Source organism: Apium graveolens, chromosome 9 (genome assembly GCF_009905375.1).
Source record: "Apium graveolens cultivar Ventura chromosome 9, ASM990537v1, whole genome shotgun sequence".
Classification (NCBI taxonomy): domain Eukaryota; kingdom Viridiplantae; phylum Streptophyta; class Magnoliopsida; order Apiales; family Apiaceae; genus Apium; species Apium graveolens.
The window spans coordinates 152,055,251-152,077,215 of NC_133655.1; the positions used below are offsets into that span (position 1 = coordinate 152,055,251).

Below are 21,965 nucleotides of genomic sequence, written 5' to 3' on the forward strand. Positions count from 1 at the left end.
CCCTACATGCTTAGGTTGTTGCACTTGCAGAAGTAATTATGTCGATCATGAATGGCATTACCCTAAGCTAATCTTTAGCAGCTGCTCTTTCTAGCTTCCCATCTATCTATGATATGGTTAAACAAACTTTACATTTTATATACCTTTTTTGTTGTAGTCATGGATGTTTTGGCATACAAAATTCTATATTGCAGATTTGGACAGAAATGCAAAGTGATTTCTTGCCCAATTTCATCCTTTGTAATACAACTCAACGTTTTGTCCGATCATCAAAAGTACCCTTTGCTCCAGTTCAGAAGCCATCAGTTCCATATGCCAAGGCAAATTTCTATTGTGGGACTCAAGTAAGGAATATCAACTAAATTGGTAGTTTCTATATGTTCTTTTTTAATTTCATTCATATCCTTAAATTTGTCAGTACATTGTTATGAAACTTAAATTAAGAAATATAAAGGAAGAAGTAACTATGGCTCGTCAATCTTAGGGTTCAAATTACTGGAAGCACTAGCTAGATCATGAATTAACTAATGTTGCAACTGGTGATTACCTTGTGGACTAATTACAGGTCCCGTCCCCTTATGTTTGAAGAGTTTAAATCACTTTTGAACTATTTGTGAGCACCAATATTAAATTTTACAGAGGTTCCACTCCAGAGTTTACATGGCCTTGAATTTTGCTGCCTGGGATTAGAAAGTCTGTCTAGTTACAGTGTGTACACTAGTGGCATTTATCTCTTTATTAATATTTCATTCTTCATTCAAATTATTTCTATAGTCTGATAATTTCTTTTCAGCAGTCGTACATGCTGTTGTCACAGAATCGAACTTAATGCAGGGAAATTATTGGTTACTACTTATAAAGAGGTCAAGTAATTAACTAAGCCGATACATAATTGGACTGACTGAGGCACAATAAAGTTCGTGAGTTAAGAGTAAGCAGTAATGACGTCTAATTATACTTTTTTGACCCAGTAAATTCTTCTAAAGTTCCCTTTTAAACAAGTAAAAGCTACCTATTTCTAAATGGCTGCGAAGGCCAAACAAATAATTCTTTTTAGCTGGATGAGCACATATAAGCTTCAGTTTGTAATTCATAACCATAATAGATAATAATCAAGACAGCTTATATGACATGTACATGGATGTTAGCGCTTTCTAAATTGATAAGTGCGTTCATCTAAAATACTTCTGCATGCTATCATGTTAATAACCCCTTAGCAGAAGTTTCAGAACTCTTGTTTTTATGTTTTTTATAGGAACTAAATTCTGCACATCAAAGTTTTGCTCGATTATATAGTGGATTCGTTGGAATACCTCACGTGTTATCTATTGTAAGACTTTTGGGATCAAAATCATTGCCTTGGCTTATTCGAGCATTACTGGATCATATCTCAACTAAGGTTTGTTTCCTAAGATTCTACGATTAATATCTTCGTGCCATAATTTAATTTAAAGGCCAAGTCATTCAGTACAGACCACTAGAGAAATGTTCATTGACGTTCAACACGATACTGACCTATGGTTGAACATGATCGTGTCTTGAGCCTTAAGTATATATGTTTGACTAATTTCTAATGAATGCCATATTTCCATGTCAACTTGGTACCTCTGCCAACACCGTTCCGCCAATAGTTTATAGTTTGTACTTTCCTTGTTCTTAGGATTTTTGGGATTTTTGTGATATTTTTCTCTTTTCCAAGTTGATTTTGGACTGTGTATATTGCTGTAGTAGGGTACTTGTAAGGTAATCATGATTATGGTTATCTTTACTGATTTAAAACATTTGGCTTCCTTATATTCTTAAGGTTCATAAATTTGTCTTTCGGCCAAGACACGAAGATAGTCACTACCATGTCGCTCTATCACATTGTTAATTCTAATTCTTGTTTCATTTTATAGTTCGTAGCATAAAATGCTCCGCATCTTTTCATTATTCAGTGCTGTATTCAGCATTATACTTGTGATATTAATTTTCAAAAGATAAACTATTAGATTTCTGCATCATCTCGTTTTTCACAGTGAGTTTTGCAATGTTACACATGCATACTGATTCATTTTTGTCTTTTTTTATTTCAGATAACTACCCTTGAGCCAGTTATTTCAGGCTTGAGAGAAGCATTGCCCAAATCAATTGGATTACTTCCTTTTGACGGGGGAGTGACAGGTAGCTCGTGTAACTTTAATTGTTGTACAGAGTTTGTGCATGCTTTTCTACTTTCTTATTTTTCTATATTATTAGTTAATAGCATATCAAAATAGAATTTATAAAGTTCTCCATTGTACCAGAGTCAAGATATTCAGATGCGGTTGTTCTTTTTCTTTTTTGCTTGAAAAACAATGAATGCTTTCTGACACCATATTAGTTAATACCATATCAAGATAAAATTCCAAAAGTTCTTCGTTGTACCACTTGTATAGGGTTGTTCTTTTCTTCACATGCTTAATCCTTTCTCAGATTATATAATTCTTTTAAAACATTCACATATGGGTTCAAGCAGCAGTTAAGTATTCTTATGGTGCTTAATTATTTAGTTAAAACAAAAAATATTCCAACGATACAGATCTTGTGTGAAAAAAGCATGTGTACAACCATTAATTCTGAGTTTAGTACCTTTCTTACATTTGCAAAGTTTTTGTTTTATATTTAGGGCCATAAACTAGATCTTCTCTCTAGCATTTTGATGTAATTTTTTTCTTTTATTTTTTTACTGTGCATGAGTAACACCCTCATAACTTATGTGTCCCTTGATTTTGAACTAGTATTCATGATTAGTAGGGTTTTTTTAGTATTGCCTACTCAATTTGAAGGCTTTTTATTCCAAACTAGTCAAAAGTAGGCTGAAGCGAGTTTGATGTGTGGAAGTTAAGTAATTAAAAGTTAAGGTGATAATGGTGATACTACATATTAAAACAAGGAAGCCCAGAATAAATAATAAATCAAAGGATGAATGGAAATAAACAAACTCACATAAAGATAATTTATGCACAATACAGGGAGAGTGACAAACAAACAAAACAAAAAGATTAGAACACTCTGCTTCTTTTCTTAGTCGGATACCCTCGCCCATAAATTGTAAGGATTCTAGTTCACATGATAATATGCTCCATTGTGTCTCTTTATATGATCCTTAATGTTTTATGTATCTAGCACTGATATTGTTTTTCATCGTTCGACATATAAAGGTGTATTGTCTTATATTTTTCAGGGTTCTCTCTTCTAGTAATATACAACATGATTTATGTCTTGCACATATTATCAATGCTAGATAATTGTGAATTTAATATTTTTAAGGTTGCAAAAGGCTTGTAAAAGAGCATCTCAACTGGCAGTCAAAGTCTGAACTGAAAGCAGATGGAGTTTGTGGTATCAAGGAGATTGGAACTGTATTATATTTGATGGGGCTTCTTGATATTGTCTTGGTACGTATCACACATTGTTCAGTTTTGCACATGTACACACAATATCATTCATACATGTCAATAGTGGGTTTAAACCCAATACGGTAGTATGTGTCTTGGTAATACAAGACGTAATTGGGTCGGGTAATAATTGTATGGGTAGACATTTATTATAATTGTATTTCTTATTCATAAAGTTAGGTAATTAGGTAGCAAGAATCGAAGACTTGTTTATGGTCTTGGTGGCAGCCTACATAGTCATATTTTTTGATAGGCAAGGGAGTGCTTAAAATGTGGACTTAAGTATCGCTCAAGAGCAGATGCTTAAGTATTGTTAGACTTAGGCATCCTTGATTGATTGTGTTATCGATAATTGTTTGGATTAATAATATAAGTTGGGATGTAGGTTTTCCGCTTTATGTATTTTGTGTGTGTGCTCTGCATTGATTGTTTGAATCTCGTATATTTGTGTGTATTCTCCCTAACACCAGGTTCACATATTATATGCCAATATCTGCAAAAGAGTTTTGTCTGACTCAAGAAGGTTTTGGAAGGAATGCCTACATGCCTTAAAAAATGTTTAATAAATTTATAAAATTCATGAAATGCACTCTAAGCTCTGGACACACCTCATCCGTCCAATTGAACATGTACAAGCAGTATATCTCTTCCTTCCCTACTGATTATTGTTTTCTCTAGATTTCTCACCAAATACAGTGAGGCACTCAGGTCTCTTTTTTGCTACAAGCTGTGTTGCACAGGACATTAAAAGCTCTTGATTATTTCCAGAGGGAAAATGTTTTGGACTATGTTGGCCGGACTCGGATGGACCTTTCCAACATAGATATGTCTCCAAATTCCGGATTCGACACTAGATTAAAAAAATTGCATGTCTTTTGGCCTGAAATGAGAGTGTGGATACCCACGTCTGAGTGTCGAGTGTTCATGCGGGTAGGGAGATAAAACTGAGGGGCGGCATAAGAGGTTTTGAGATAATTCTGACGCGATGTTTAGTATAAAGTATAAACATACATGTCCTAATCCATAGGCTGTATTTTGCAAATAATCTCCATTCTGAGCTGCACGACAATTCTTTAATAGCTAAAGTCTGTTGTCTTAGTTGTATAATTTGAACAGATTATATAGTACTCCAATGTCTTGGTTGTATAATTTTTAATATAGTACTGTGTTTAGAACAGTTGTAAAACTGGATAGTAAATGTGTAACCTGTCGCATGTTTAGACTTTCTACATCTGTCCAAGTTTTTGATAATGGAAGGATTGTATGGATCTGACATCAAAATGAATAGGCTCTTAATTTTGTGATTCACTGACTTGACTGATTATAATCTGTTCACAGAATGTTCCAGAATATGAAGGAAAAACCTGACAGTTGCTATCTTTACTTCAACTCGGGCCTTATTTCATCTCATGAAAGAAATGTATTAAGAAGAGGAATATTGAAGAAACTGTATATACAATAAATTGAACCCATTCTTAACTGAATGTTTATTCGCACTTGCTTTTTTGAGTTGAAGGTTGTCGGATGTGTGATGTTATGTTTCAGATGCTTACCACTTACCATTACAGATTTACTTATACTCCCATGTATTTAACAGAGAGAAGAAGACACTGCACATTTTTTGCAAACAGCCCCATGGTTGGGCTTGATACCTAGTGTTGATGGACAGATATTACAGTCTCAAGGAGCAGGAGATAGTCCTATTGTTACTCTGTTCAAATCAGCAACTACTGTGACTGTGTCAGACCCTGGCCGCTCAAATCCTACATCCTTGCACACCATATCAAAACAAGCAGAAGCTGCTGGTCTGCTTTTTATTCCCTATACTGCATCTACTGAATTGTTGTTATTATCAATCATCTCATAATATATTCCCGTATGTGGGCCAAGAATCTTTGCATCCATTGTGAAATGTGTTGTACTAGGTTTTTCTACTCGTCCGGTACTTAAATGTTCATTTGTCCCTCATGTGCTAGAGTTTCATGGTTCATATGTACAGCTGTTTTACAAAGCTTACATTATCATAGGTCGTTTCTAGTTTTGGGAATTTAGTGTTATTGTTCTTTTGTAGACCTTTTGTACAAGGCCAACATAAATACTGGAAGTGTACTGGAATATGCCCTTGCTTTCACAAGTGCTGCACTGGACAAATATTGCAGTAAATGGAGTGCTGCTCCAAAGACGGGGTTTATTGATATTACAACATCAAAGGACTTCTACCGTATATTCAGTGGCCTACAATTTGTAAGAAATTCTGAAGTTTCTCCGTCCGCTGTTATGTGTAGTCAATATATTCTAAATTGTAAAGCTCCACTGTAAGAGAAGTCTTGGCTTTATTATCAATCTAGTTATCTTTTGTTAACCTCAATTGCAATCTTTAGGGTATATGGTTAAAACAGTAAGGATATTACTGCCAGTATTGTACACAATACATAATTTGACTCCCTGGATGCTGATAATTATCTAGTCTTGCATTCTTAGGATCTTAACCAACTTACTAGATGTTATGTCCTATATGTTCTTGGCGTTAATGGCTTCTTGTTATTTGTTACAAAGAGCTTCCTATATTGTCATCCCTTCTTGTTTAAAGAATTTTTTAATTCATTTTTCTTATGCAAATGAATGATTTTATAGTAATTAATATCAAATCAGAAATAATTACCGTGAGACTATATTCTTTAAATATTAAATTAGATTTTGAGTTTCTGTTGAGTGTAAAAGAATAATTTTTTAATATTAGACTAAATGTTGATCAATTAGAGAGTACACTAATTTGAAGTGTAAAAGACTATTTTTTTAATATTTTTCTTGACATGTCTTTCATTATATACTTTTGATAAAATTGCAAACTTTTACATGGGACAATTAGTCAAATAGACAGTATATTAATAAGAAGAACACTGTAATTTAGGACAGACTAAGTATTACATTATCTCTAGCTGTGTGTGCGGGATTTTTTTTTTTAGTTTGCTTTTGATCTTATCCAGTTGTAATCGTGCCAGGAATATCTTGAAGAATCTGTTCAGATACCACCAACCAATCATGATATGCTTGGTGATTCTGTGGCCTGGGGTGGTTGCACAATAGTCTACTTGCTCGGCCAACAACTACATTTTGAATTGTTTGATTTCTCATATCAAGTCTTAAATGTTGCTGAAGTGGAGGCTGCAGCAATTACACAGTCACAAAAAAATCCTCATGTTGTCCAGGTAATTAGATTTGCGTGTCTTCCTACATGATTTTTTTCCCCGCAAATATAGAAGTTAGTATCTATCAGATTGCCAGATGCTATGGCCGTGGAATTTCTCCACCGGTTCTGAATTGTTCATCATTAAGGTGAATTTAGATCATACCATTCTGTATGTGTGGGCTTACCTTGACTAGTTAGTGTTGGTCATGTAACTTTATATTGCTTCATTAAATATCTACCACTGGCATATCCTGAAAACGAAAGACGTTTCGATGCAAGGAATCACATCCCACCAATGAACTAGGTAAAATCGGAGCCAATGCATTAAATAAAATAAGAAAGTATTTCCGAGGGACTGCACTACTTGTTTCAAATAATAAAACCAAACCCTGGTAAATAATTTCCTGTTGTCTTGGATCCAATCCAAAAAGAGAGAAGAAAATTCCACTATGAATGAAACAGAGAGACTATAGCTCACACTGGAGTTGTTCACCCTGAGATTCCTGAATGGAGAAGTTAGCTGTGCTGTACTACCGTGGTTTTGGAAACCAAATTTGTTTAAATTCCATATCCTGTTTGTAAGTTTCTTTAGAGAGTTTCTGTAAGCTTCTTCAAAGTGACTTTTACTTGCACCTGATTATATGTCCTTAGAAACCGGGAACATAATATGGTGACGGAAGCATGATATTTGAGATTCCAGATAGAGCCTTGCGTCAAATTCTTTTTAAGCTATCTCTTGGTTGCAGACGTCCAGAAAAAAGTATAGTTTACGTCACCTAGCAATATGTCTTTTTGCTAATTCTATAGTTCTTAAAACTTTATTGTATGCATCTTGTCCTCTAAACCTTATGTCATGCATAGAGGTTATCAAATCTAAGACATTGCTCTGAATAACATAATTTGCAGAATCCATATCCAACTTATCGCACTCGTAAAAATCTTTATTAATGAGGTGCAATAAAGTTTTATACTGCTGTTAGAATTCTAGTCTTTGCTTATTTCTTGTATCAGTGTTTGAACAGGAAAGACAACCTTGTCCAAAGTTCCAGAATATTGTAATGAAGTAAATGTCATACTTTTGTCTAATGGTTTGTATTAGATATCATAATGTTGTGATGTGTATATCCAGTTCAAATCATTTTTTAACTGGCTTCTACTATGTTTAAAGGGATGGGAAGCACTATTAGAAGCTATGAAGAAAGCTAGACGACTAAATAATCATGTATTCTCGATGCTGAAAGCTCGGTGCCCATTAGAAGATAAACAGGCATGCGCCATCAAGCAGAGTGGTGCTCCCCTCCACCGTGTGAAATTTGAGAACACAGTATCTGCCTTTGAAACCCTGCCACAAAAAGGTTCCTGAGTCAATTGGTTCTTCTAAAAACTTTTGAATTTTTGTGTATATTTGTTCCACTTCTCTCTGTTTTATGAATCTATGGCATTGAGAATTCGAGGTTGCCTGAATGTGATCTATGTAAATCACCCCCACAATTTGGACAGCTGCACTTTCTGTTTTGAAGGAATTAAACCTTATTGTTGTAAGGTTTTTTTTTTGACAAGCTTTTTGTCCAATGTTTATCAATCTCAGAAGTTGTCATCACTAAGAACTTACACAGAACATGTACTAGGGTAATATATTTGGGCTTGGAAGAAATTTGTCATTGAACCTAACTAGAAGGGATTAGGATTTCTGTTGAAGATTTATCAGTCTCTCAAGTTCTCATTACTAAAAACTTGACATGGAACATGTTTTATGGTTATATATATCCAAGGGCTTGAAGGAAATCAAACCAAGTATCAGCATGCAATTGCCAAATATTTTTTAATAGAACAAGTTTAAATTATAATTTATAATTTTAACTTATAGGGAAATCAAATACTAATTTCATCTTACAATTATATACTCACACTCTACATTTGTTTCTTAATCCATATAATTCTATCAATTTATTTCACAAGTCGAGTTTTAAAAATAAAATCATTTTTTGTTTAAATTATTGATACATTCATAATTTTAGAAATCTTAATTATAAAAAATTATTTTATCTTTTTCTTAAAAATATTATAATGTTATAATTTATTTTAACAACTCACTATTTTAATTTATTTGAAATCATAATTTTCGTCGATTTTATCATACACTTCTTTAATTAAAGTGTGAGGTGAAATTTGGGTTTAAGTTTAATTAGAAATTGTTAAAGTAATTAAACTCTAGTGATATGTATTAAGTTAATTAAATTTATTATTAAATATGTATTAAATTTTAATTAAATTAATCAATTTACTTTAAAATTAGTATTAAATTTTAATTAAAAAAATTAAAATCTTTATACAAGTGATTAGTAAATATTTATTATTTGTTATATATAAAAATTTTATCTGAGAAGAGTCGAGTTAACGAGTTCAAGCCGAGTCCAAGCCGAACATACAAAAAACTCGACTCGCCTCGTTTAATTATCTGAACTTTTTTTATGTTCGCGATCGGCTCGATTAAGAAAATGAGCCGAACCGGGTTCACTTAAACTAGCCGATCTCGAGTTTTGTTCACGAACAACTTTATTCATTTGAAACTCTACTTTAATTCGTGGTGACACGAATCCAATGAATGCGTATTCCAAGATTATTCATTTATATTATAGTTTTGAATTTTTTTTACCAAGTTACCTTTTTACAAGATGGTATTACCAATACCATATTAGAAATGCGTATTAGAATGTAACAAAATTAATAAAGGTGTTCTATATTATTTAATCATTCAATTTGCTAATAATGTATTTGGGTATTGTATATATATCTCAATATTACAAACTTTTATAATAAATATCCAAAATATAATATATATTTAATATATTTTCCTAATACCCCCTCAAGTTGGAGAATATAGATAAGAAATGCCCAACTTGCTAAAATAAAAATCAAATTGTCTCTTTCTCAGAGCCTTTGTAAAGATATCCGCTAATTGTTCAGTTGCATGAACATAAAATGGAGAGATAATACCATCTTGAATAGCATCTCGCACAAAGTGACAATCGACCCCAATACAAAAATATTTCAGCACCCCACAATCTTTCATAAGAAAACAAGAGCAAAAATAATCTTTAAACATGGTTAATGCATGAGAGTGACTTCAAGAAATAATCAAGTCATCAACATAGAAAAGCACATTTATTTGCACACCAACTTTTGTATATGTAAAAAATGAAGAATCAGAATAAGATTGCATGGATCCATACTTTTTTAATGCCGCCACAAGTTTATCAGACCAACATCGAGGTGACTGTCTTAACCCATATATTGACTTACGAAGATGACAAACCACACCTGGATTTGAAGATTTAAAATCAGGCGAAAGTTTTATATATACTTCCTCATCGAGATCACAGTGTAAAAAGGCATTCTGGATATCCATTTGATGTAATTCCCAATTTTTCGATGCAGCAATGGCTAAGAAAGCTCGAATAGTGACCATCTTTGCCATATGAGAATAAATTTCATTATAACCAATACCTTCCACCTGATGATTCCAAAAAACAACCAGTCTAGCCTTCAATCTTTCAACTGTTCCATATGAGTTATACTTAATTTTGTACACCCATTTACTACCAAGAGCTTTCTTCTCGGGAGGAAGATACGCCATATTCCATGTGGCATTATCTTCTAAAACTTGAATTTCTTTTTTCATAGCATTACGCCACCCTGGGTCTTTCACAGCCTCCTTAAAGATTGTGGCTCCACACCTGTAGTAATAATTGCAAGAAAATTTTGGTGTTTAACATAAAATTTATCACAACTTACATAATATGCTATCAGAAAACATGTACTCGAAAGAGAATCAGGAGTAAAAGAAACATTTGATGGAGTCTTCTGTAATACTGTATGTGTTACAAAGTTCTTAAGTCTAGTCGATGGAAATTTCGTTCTCATTCCTCGACCCAACGTACTATCCAAAGTAACATTAGGTACTTCTTCATCCATTCTAAAGGTCTCACCTGCTTGCATTTCGCTGATTTCAGGATCAAGTGTCACTGAATTTGGTGGTATGATACTATGATTTGGAGGATCTGAGTTTGAGGTTTCTTCCAATACCTTTGTTGTTTCATTTGGCGCACCGTAATACTCATAAATTTCTGAATCATTTATAAACACTTTGTTTTCATCGGAGGGGGCAATTTGGCATTCACCGAGTCATTTTCCAAGTAAGTAAAATTATTCTCATAAAATTTCACATCACGAGATGCAAAAAATTCTTTATTCTCCAAATCATATATCTTCCATCCTTTTTTACCATGAGGGTAACCTACGAAAACACACTTTCTACTACAACTTGCAAATTTATCACCCTTTACTAATTGATTATAAGGAAAACACAAACATCTAACTACACGCAAAATATCATATGAGGCCGGAGAATCAAACAAAATTTCATATGGAGTTTTGTTTTTACAAAACACTAGAGGGTATTCTATTAATTAAATGAGCTGCAGCCAAGATACATTATCCCCAAAACATGATAGGCAAATTCACTTGAAATCTTAAAGTGCCCAACATTTAAAATATGACGATATTTTCTCTCTACTCGTCCATTCTGTTGAGTAGTACCTACACAAATTCTGTTGAGTAACCAGCTCATCTAAAACCTTAAGGTGTTAGTGGAAGGCCCCAATAGAATCCTCTAGTAACACCCCCTCACTCGAAAGCCTATTTATGGGTCGAAGAGTTGAACACTAGCGCCCATCTTTGGGCAATAAGTTTCTTTAGTTTCAATAATAAATTGTGCGAATGTTGGGGGTGGCTGGGTATCGAACCTTATTCTCTCGCCAGCCTAAACTCTGATACCATGACAAAATGAATAAAGTCGTTCTCTATTATTCAATCATTCATTCTCATAATAATGTATTTGATGGTATGTATATATACCTCAATATTACAATCCTTTATAATAAATATTCAAAATATAATTTTTATTTTATATATTTTTCCACTAGAATGGTATTTTGTCAAAAATTTCAAAATTGTTATTTTTGTCACAAAATTTTTAAAGAGAGGTATTTTTGTCAAATTATTTTGTAGAACCAAAGTATATTAGAATTATATTTTTCAAAACTTGAACGTCAAGTGTAAAAACTTCGGGTAAAAAATATGAAAACGAATCGGATTTGGATTTTTTTATGACAGCGAAACAATGGTGTCATTAATCAATTGTATCCTAATAATTATTCTTAGGGCATATCTTTCGTTCACCAAGTTTATAATCTAACCGAAGGTCATACAGAGATGTCCCTGGAAATTTAGATTACAAAATCTTAATTTAGAAAAAATAATCCACAAAAATGCCTAGTTAAAGCGCCTCAGGAGTAAAACCCTATGTGGAAAAAAATTCAAGGAAAAAAAGAGTGCCCTCTCTAAATTAAACTCTTTACAAAACTAATATTAAACTAGTAAGGTTTTTGAGGCATGAAACGCAACAGAAACTGTAATTAAAAATGTGAAAAACCATAATTTTTGAAATCTACCGTAGGATCCATGCAAAAAACAGATATTTAATTCGTAAGTCAGATTTTTTACCTTAAAAAACTTTACAAATTGGTTGATTAATGGAGATCCAAAGCCTTCTCAATCACCACGCATCCCGCTCTCGCGATCTACGCTCTATCAGTATCCACACGAATGCTTGAACGCAATGATTGAATGTGTATAGCACAAAATCGTTTCTTCCTGCTCTCTCCATCTTCTCTCTTGGTGGTTATGGTTTTTTAATAAAAGTCTTGCATACAAAATCAGCCACACAAGAGATATTATAAAGAAGGTAGAAAAATGAATTATAACTCTTAACTAATTAGGATTATTATTAATTCGAAATTCCTATTTGTCTAATAAATAAGTCTCGCTTAATTAATTAACAACTAAATTTCATAATTAATATTAGTAAATTCGAATATCTTTAGTTCTTTATTTAATTAAGTCAAACCTAATTAATATCATAAATAACTCGAATTATTTTTGTTAAAGAGTATAAGATCCTATTTGGGCCTTCCTCTACAACCTTAAGGTTTTAGTGTGACTGGTTACTTAACATGGTATCAAGGATCGATTTAGGGAGGGACTCGAGTTCGAGTTCTCCCACCCCCATTTATTTAATTTGAATATTTGTTGTTGGTATTGATATTGGTATTAGTTGTATTTGTTGTTGTCAATCGTAGCAAAAAGTATCGTACGATTGAGGGAGAGTGTTAAAAAGTATAAGATCCTGTTTGGGCCTTCCTTTACAACCTTAAGGTTTTAGTGTGACCGGTTACTTAACAATTTTAGTTTTATTTAAATCCAATTTAAATTAAATAATCATTCAAGCATTATTTGTGTGTGACCCTTTAGGTTATCATTACGTTGGCAACAAATTTTTAATCTAATTTAAAAACGTAAACAATAAGCGGCATCTAGTAATACGTCATTGCTACCCAAGTAATAATAATTAAATCGATGACCGATTAAATCTTTCGTGAGTAATGTACAATGTAATATAATCCATTTAACCACATACTATAGATTAAACTATATGCATGTAATGTATCATCCCAATCATAGTTTAATCCAGATTTTCTTGATCAATGAGCAGACTATCACATCAACTCAACATTTGAGCGCGACCCCACATTTCATAATCTACCTCACCAAAGAGACCAATAATATCACTCCTAAAGTTAGAAGGGTTAAATCCTTTCTAGATCATTCATATTTCTCATACGATTCATAATATATCCGAAATACACTTTTATCATTACCCGGTCAAAGATAACTTTTAATATAATCAAAGTACATTAATTCTCGTATAAAAATATAATGTTTGCAAGTCTAAGGACCATTACATCATTATTACATTAAGAAATAGTTATGACACAACAGACATGTAGAATCTCACATTGGGTGTGTCCAGCACCATGTACATTTATATCTGCTTGTATTTTTTTACTTTAGTATCATTATACCTATGATCAATGATATGCGATCAATAATCAACAAACACACCTATCTTAATACATTATTATTGTCCCTTAATAATAATACTCGACTAGGGACCTTTAAGAATATTGATATTATTCTCATTATCTCATTTCTAAGTCACGTACTAAGAGATATAGAATTCATAACATATTTCAAGAATATTTATTAATCTAACATTTATATCGCAGTAAATTAAGAATAATAAATTATAAAGAGAATACTCAATAGAACATAAACATTAATAATTCAAATGTCTTAAACTAAAATATTATAGTGTTGTCTCCAAGGCACAAATACTTACAATTTCCCACCTGCACTAGAGCTACTCACCCATGTATCTAATACTCATGGAACTAGTATGACCATCGTGCTTCTGCTGCGACAAAGCCTTAGTTAGTGGGACTGCAATATTATAATTACTATGCACTTTACATATATATCTCCTTTATCATTAATCTCATTAATAAGGTGATATCGCCTAAGCACATGCCCAAACAGTCTCCATGCCTGTTTCGAAATCATCAATATATTCGGACTCCATTATAAAATCATCAATATTCTTGCTGTGAGCTATTCTAGCTAGAATCTCTTATATTTAGACAAAACACAAACCAGCCATAGACACATGATCAACCTTGTCTGTCCAAAAATTAGGTTCAGAAACTAGCATCAGTGTAACCTCTTACAACCAGTTCCCTATCTTCTCCATACACCAAGAATGCATCGTTAGTCCTCTTTAAGAACTTAAGAATATTCTTGATAACTATCCAGTGACCGTCACCTGGATTAGACTGGTATCTGCTTGTCATGCTCAAAGCATACGAAATATCAGAACAAGTACATATCATTGCACACATTATAGATCCAATTGCTGAAGCATATGGAACTTTCTCAAACGTCCCTTATCATCTAATGATTTATGGGGTAATTATCCTTTGAGATTACTATCCCATGAGATATCGAAACATATCCTTTCTTTGCTTCCTGCAGCATAAAATGATGCAATACTATATCAACGTATGTACTCTGACTAGGTTGATTAATCTCCTCAATCTATATCAAATCTTGATCCTTAGTATATAGGTAACATCGCCTAATTCTTTCATCGAGAAACTATTTCTCAACGAAGTGTTAACAGCCTGTAGAGAAGGTATGTCATTCCCTATTTGTAATATGTCATCTACATAAAATACTAGAAATGCCACATGGCTCCCACTAACCTTCTTCTAAACAGAAGGTTCATCTTTGTTTTGAATTAAGCTAAAATCTTTCATTGTTTCATCAAAACGAATATTCCATCTTCCTGAGGCTTACTTCTACATATAGATAGATAGAAAAAATTACAGACCATCTTAGCAAACTTTGGATCGACTGGACCCCTTTCAATCCAGGAACAAGCTAGCGGGATGAGTTAGGCCCAGGAGTAAGATGACCTCCCGATCATAGTCCTGAAGGGTTTTTAGCACATAAACGCAGCGAAAACGTAAATTTAAATCTTAAAAAAAAAACAAAACCCTCCGCAGGATCCATGCGAAAAATAATATTTAATTCGTAGTTCAGTATGTTTACCTTAAGAAGCTTTACGTTAATGGAAAGATGGAGGTCTTTAATGGCGATCCAAAAAATGATGAACGGAGATCCTTAGCAGCTGCTCCTCAAGTGTGAAGCACTCCACCGGTATCCACCAAGAAAATGATGTAATGAAGGAAGAGGAGATGGAGAGAATTAGGGTTTTGTAAATCTTTTTGGTTGAGGTAAAAATAGGGTCTATAATAGTATATTTATAGGCAAAATTTTCAGCTGAAAATTTTCCCATAAAATATTATTATTATTAACCCTTTATTATTCTCATTAATAACTAAAACACCTTTTAATTATTAATCCTTTTTCTAAACACTTTACAAATAATTCTCTCTCTTGATTTAATTTCCAAAAATTAAATTCTTAATTAATAATATCAAGAACCTTTTCTTAATTAATTTATAATGAATTAAATCTCATTTAATCAATTATTAAATTTGCCAATTAATTATTTATTTCATAAATAAATAATTATCAGCCATTATTAATTAATTCCTCCACCATTAAATCATTCTCTTTTATGGTGTGACCGTGTAGGTTCAATATTAAGCCGATAGTAGAAATAAATAATAATAAAACTATTTTATCATTATTTATATAAATTTTCTAATTCATTAAATATGATTAATTAATTAATCATATTTATTCTACATCGTGAGGGATACTTCTCAGCATATCGCGACTATCCGGATAATACGAATTCACTGCTTAGAATACCAAGAACCTATTCAGTGAGTAGTTACCGTACAATCAATTCCTTCTACCCTGCAATGTCACGATTAAATACAAGGCATGGAACTTGTGTCAAGCCTATCTTATTTAATCACTTGCTTTCCCATTCACTATGCTTAGTTCTATTTAATCTAAATTAGAAACTCCTTTCTAATTTCATTCACTCTGGCCAGAGATTCCTGAACTAACATAAGTGGATCAGCATTGAACATTCTCTTCCTTCACTGGAAGGGGTAGATCCTTTATTGATCATACACTATCTTCGTGTACAAATTCCTATACCCAGTATAGCCCTTATAATTGTCCCTTGAGACTAAGAACTAAACCAAAGCATATTTCAGTGTACACAAGATGACTATGATGACCTCAAGTCTAAGGATACTTGTACAACTATCACTATGTGAACAACTGCTGACACGTGAGTGAACTCCATCAGTTGTTCAGCTGTGTGAGTCATGTTCAGTGAACTTATTCTATAATAAGCACCTACATACTAGCTATAGTGTCACCACACAAATGTCTATGAGAACAGACATCCTTCATAATGAAGCAAGCATAGTATGTACCGATCTTTGCAGATTATTAATTACCAGTTAGTAATCCTACGACCAGGAACTATTTAAGTTTAGAGTTATCATCTTTTAGGTCTCATTATTATGATCTCATCACAATCCATAAAAAGCTTTACTCTAAACCGTGGTATATCTTATTTAAACATTTAAATAGATAGAGCCCGCAATAAAAACAAAACAAGTCTTTTATTAATATCAATGAAATCAAAATAGATTACATAAAAGTTATTCCTAAATCCTCATACATGATTGGACTTAGGATATATCTCTTTCAAGTCCAACCCAGCCAAGGGGTGAGTCGGGCTCATGTAACGACCGAGAAATTACGCTTGAATTATATCATAATAAAGATAAATTATGTGTATTATTATGTGATTAAATGTGTTGAGTCATTAAACCCTAACTGCTATATGTTACGTGTTGTCTGTTTTGATCCAAACGTGATTTGGATATTTATTGAGTGTTAATCGTAAGTTATATATCTTATATCAAAACCCGTACAGCTCAAACCATGTTTTAAAAGCCCGTATTTCAAACAAAATCATTGGCCCTATTTTTCCAAAAACAACTTATACTATATCGCTATTCTGAACCCCTAGACGTTTTACAAATTTACCTTTTTCGCGAAAAACGACTTTTCCGGACCCCTTCGGATACCAAAAACGCCACACAAATCACATTTTTATTTTTATATGATCATGAAATTATCATATATCATTTTTCTTTGCATTTTTGTAATATTCACAATTTTTGGGAATTTTTGGCGTTTATTTTGTATTTATTGGATATTTAAAAATTCATTATTAATACCCAAAAATTATAAAAATTAGGGCCAAATATTTTTATTAGGAGTGTAAGTAGCACCTTAATTTTATTTGGGGGTATTATTTTGCATAAATATAAATAGCTAATTATTAGTAATTAATTAGTTAATTAATCATAAAAAAATTAGAAAAATCAAGAAAATCCCCAATTATCTGAAATTAGGGTTTGGAGTTCTTGGAATCAAACCGGATTTTGATCGTGTTTCTGTTCACCAAATCAGTCATGTGAGTAACCGTTTTGAAGCTTATTGAATTCTCTATTCGATTCTGTGATTGATTTCGTTGTTTGATTACTCGATTTTAGTTTTATATTTTCGGTTTAATTTCTTGAATTCGGGTTTTGATTTTGGTTAGTTGTTAGAAGATTTTGATGTTGTAGTTGTGTAGGTCGTCATTTTTGCAATCGAACGGCATCAGTTTCGCGTTCGTTGGCTTCGGCTTCGTGCTCGCCGGAGAAGTAACGCCGCCGCCATGTTCTTGAACTTCCCGGAGACGTTCTCGACGGAACGACGATGAAGAAGGGAAGGGAGTTGTCCTGGGAGTGTTGTCAAAGGAAACCCCAGAAGAGTCGACCTGGAATCGCCGTGTTTGGCCTGATTGATTCGCCGGAATCAGCCCGCCGGCGTCGGGTTTTCCGTCCGGGCAGCTTGTTCTTCGCGACCCGGGTTCGACCCGGCTCCAACCCGGAAATCGACCTGGGTATTATCCCCCAAACGTGAAGAGTCTTCCTATTTTTGTGTTTCTAATTTTTTAGTATTTATTTTATTTTTCTAAAATCAGAAAGTTATTTTAGTAATTCTAAAAAGTAAATAAAAATTAGTTTTAAATTCTGAAAAATAGTATTATTAATTTCTAAATTATTTTATTAATTTAGAAATTCGAATTTAATTAATTAATTAATTAATTAATTATTTATCTAATTATTTATTAGTTATCTAATTAATTAATAATTAGGTAATTAATTAATAATTAGTTAATTAATTAATAAATACGGATTAAATAATATGATTAATAACTCGTTAATTAGTTAAATATTACGAGTAACTCGTATCTATACGAGTAGTGATTCGATAATTAGAATTATTATTCGAGCAAAAATTTATTCGAAGAATATCGTAATAATTATTCGTATCGAATAATTAAATACAAATAATTAATTGATTAATTAATTGTATAGATATAGTAATAATAATAACGGTTCGATAATTATGCGAGGATCGCGAGTAGCTCGTATTTATACGAGTGGTTGCTCGTTGAGTTAGATTATAATTCGAGTAATAAGTATTTATTCGATAAATAGTGTATCAGTTAGTTGTATCAGTTATTTATTTATAAATAATCGATCTAATCGAGTAAGTAATAATAATTTGTAAATAATTGTAAGAAATTATAATTAATCCTAATAATTAGGGATTAATTATTTTAAAATATAATAATTATTAATTAATTATTTAAAAATATAATTAAGGATTATTAATTATAATTAATTAATTATAATTAATTATTAATTAATTAAATCTTGTTTAATTCATAATAATTAAACCGTTAGTCCGATTTGAGCGAAACGAAGACCCCTAGACTCAGAAAAATGAAACAAATCCAATAAAAATAATTGTAAGTCATAATTTCTTCCGGAAGAAAGTGGTCTTGTGTTAGTTAATTGTTTATATGCCCTAATAGGGATAGAATCGAGTCAAATAAATCCCGAAAAATTATAATAAAATCAAATAGGGTTAGTTATTATAGATATAAGTCTAGTATCGATTCTAAAAATATTTATAAGTCCAAAAATCAATTATGTGCTTATGTGCTATGTGCTTTACGTGGTTATGTGAACCTTATGTGCTATATAATTATATATGTGTATATGCGAGTCAGGTAAAAACGCATGGGTAGATTGATAGGGTTGCGTAGTATCAATTCGAGATACGCGTATGTAGTAAGTTATTTAACGGCTATTTTTCTATGATTGGTTCAGTGTCAGCAAGGCCGATCAAGCAAGAGACCGAAGGCGGTGACTTGAACCAGGTTAAGTACGCGCAAGGCAAGTTTTTCCCCTATTCTAAATCCAGAATAGTGAATTATTCCCCATTTTCCATATCAGTTACACTTTGATAATTCTTGTTCATATACACTATACCCAATTATTGATTCTTGTTTCTATTTCATTTCGATTCTTGATTTCTCCCAATTTATTGAATCCCTATTCATATTCCAATACTTTTACCCTTGTTACATATACTCTGATATATCCTGGTGTTGGGATACATCAAAAGCATTCCGATAGTTCCGGATGCTACGCTTTGGACTGGATGGTTACTATACGGGCTGGGTTTTACCCAGACCATTAATTAATAGGCCATGGTTTCCTGAGTACTCTTTATGTTGGTCGGGTCTATGCAGTTGGGTATAGATCCACACTGTATCCTGACTGATCAGTAGGTTATAATGCATAGTTAGTTCTTGTTTCCAGTCTTGTTCATTTGGCACTCGCCAGCAATGGCAAATTATAATCCTACTCAGAAACAGATGGTTGTTCAAACCACCAGATTATCGGTTCATTTATTCTTCTCTCTTTATACTATATATATTGTTGCAGGCTTGTTGAGCAATTTTGGCTCATCCCCTTTTATTGTTATTCCTGTTTTTTTTACAGTTAAGGTAGAAAATGAAACCCATCAGGACCCGCGTAGTTAAGAAGCGAGTCATCCAGTGGGACCCTCTTATACCAAGGGTGTTCCTCCCTATTCCAGAAGAGAGCTTTGAGTTATCTGACCAGGTGTAACAGGATAAGTAGTAATGTTGGGTTGAATTAAAGTTTTGTGTGGTTTGAATAAAAGTTGTGTGGTGAGAATGTAGATAGAATAAAGTTTTGTAACAAAGAGAGTTCTTGAGACAGATTGTTTTATTTGGGTTGTAATAAGTTTAGTGTGTGGTTCTTGTTTTCAATTCTTAACCTTAAAAGATCCTGAGTAGCAGTAGTTCAGGGTAATTATCATATTTATATTCCGCTTGTGCAGGTTTAGTGTGTAGTTAATGTTAATAATGCCCCAAATCTATACCCCGGATTCGGAGGGTGTTATAGTTGGCATCAGAGCTTAGGTTTTGACCCTTGAAATCAAGAACATTAGGATTAAGATAAGATAGGAAGATCATATAGGAGAGAAGTAAGAGTGTTAGGATTGTTTGTTTATGTGATTAGAAGTTATGAGTTTTAGGATTGTGATTTGATTGTTCTTGTGTTATTATTGTTATGTATATTAGATGGCTTCCTTATCATCATCTACGGAGCCGACCGAGACAGATCCAGTGGTTGCACCAATAGTGGCTCCAGTTTCAGAGCAGATCTTTCCTCCATTGCCACCACCTCCACCATTGCCACTTGGACCAGCCCCAGAGATACCCCTTCCACCAGAGGTACCATATTTTGATGATTATTTTCCATATTTTGAGCCAGAGATACCTGATTTTCCACCGTTAGAGTTCCCGGTGTTCGATGTTCCTGACATGGTTGATATTCCGCAGTGGGAGGATTTGGAGCCCCAGATTCCTATGCCACCAGTCGAGACTCCAGAGATTCCACCGATGGAGCCTGAGGCAGAGCCACCAGTATATGCACCTATGGAGCAACCTGTTCTGTTTCCTGCCCCGCTAGCTATCTATGCCCCTGTTCCCGGGGTATATCAGTTTCTACAGCCGGAGATCATAGACGAGGTAGTAGTAGATGAGCCATTACCTTCTCGAGGTTCCCGCACGGATCTTCGTGAGCATCATGCAGTTACATATCAGCATTTTCAGACAGAGAGAGAGGAGAGGGTTAGATGGAAGGATCAGTATAGAGAGAACCTTGGGTTGTTTGAGACACAGGTGGATGGTCCAGTTCGAGCACTTCATCCAGATTACATATTGAGAGAGAGGCTATGCCAGATTCACAGAGTTGGTTCTCAGGAGCTTACTGATCTGAGGCAGCAGGACATTAGTGCAGAGGCAGCATACCTCAGGGCGATGAGACTTACAGAGGCAGTGTTAGAGGCTTTGCAGGAGGAGCTGAGCCATGTGCCACCAGGATTCTGATCTTAGCAGATGGAGGAGTGTTGTGTTTTGTATATATTTTTGTAGATAGAGGCAACATAGTATTGTATGACTAGTTTGTATGATGATAGCTACTAGTTTTGACTGATAGCAGTAACAGTATGACTAACATATCATAGACTTTTGTATGAAGCATTGACACCTGCAGCTGGTGTCCTACCTATATATATATAAGATGAACTTTTTCACATTTTCTTTATTTTATTTTTCAGTCATTTAAGCATTTATATTTATTTCATTGTTTTACCGTTGCATCTTTAAAAATGTTGTTTTATTTATGATCATGTTGTACCCTTTATGTTTTCAAAATTTTTAAAATTATTTTAAAAAGGATTTATTTACACATCGCACTGTTTTATTTATTTAGATATTTAATAAATTGTTTTCTTTCCCCATATCAACTGTTTTAACACTGTTTTAATATTATAAAGACTGTTTCCATTCCATAACACCTGTTTAGTATACTGTTTTTAAAGAACCTGTTGTTTTATTATCAGAAAGATGGCACCTAAAAGAAAAGCACGACCCGACTCGTCTAACGAAAATACCGAGGGCC

General features: G+C 33.2%; 1 protein-coding gene across 3 annotated transcripts in view; it reads left to right on the top strand.

Annotated features, from left to right (window-relative positions):
- LOC141684620 (protein PIR) overlaps positions 1–8,263 on the top strand; it is a 36,659-nt gene extending 28,396 nt beyond the window's left edge. For all 3 annotated transcript variants that reach the window (XM_074489678.1, XM_074489679.1, XM_074489680.1), the window contains 8 exons: positions 195–344; positions 1,256–1,399; positions 2,076–2,163; positions 3,292–3,419; positions 5,017–5,224; positions 5,491–5,663; positions 6,422–6,628; positions 7,778–8,263. In XM_074489678.1, coding sequence (XP_074345779.1) covers positions 195–344; positions 1,256–1,399; positions 2,076–2,163; positions 3,292–3,419; positions 5,017–5,224; positions 5,491–5,663; positions 6,422–6,628; positions 7,778–7,972 — 1,293 coding nt within the window. In that variant the 3' untranslated portion in view covers positions 7,973–8,263. The remainder of the gene's footprint in view (positions 1–194; positions 345–1,255; positions 1,400–2,075; positions 2,164–3,291; positions 3,420–5,016; positions 5,225–5,490; positions 5,664–6,421; positions 6,629–7,777) is intronic.
- The last annotated feature ends 13,702 nt before the right edge of the window (positions 8,264–21,965 follow it).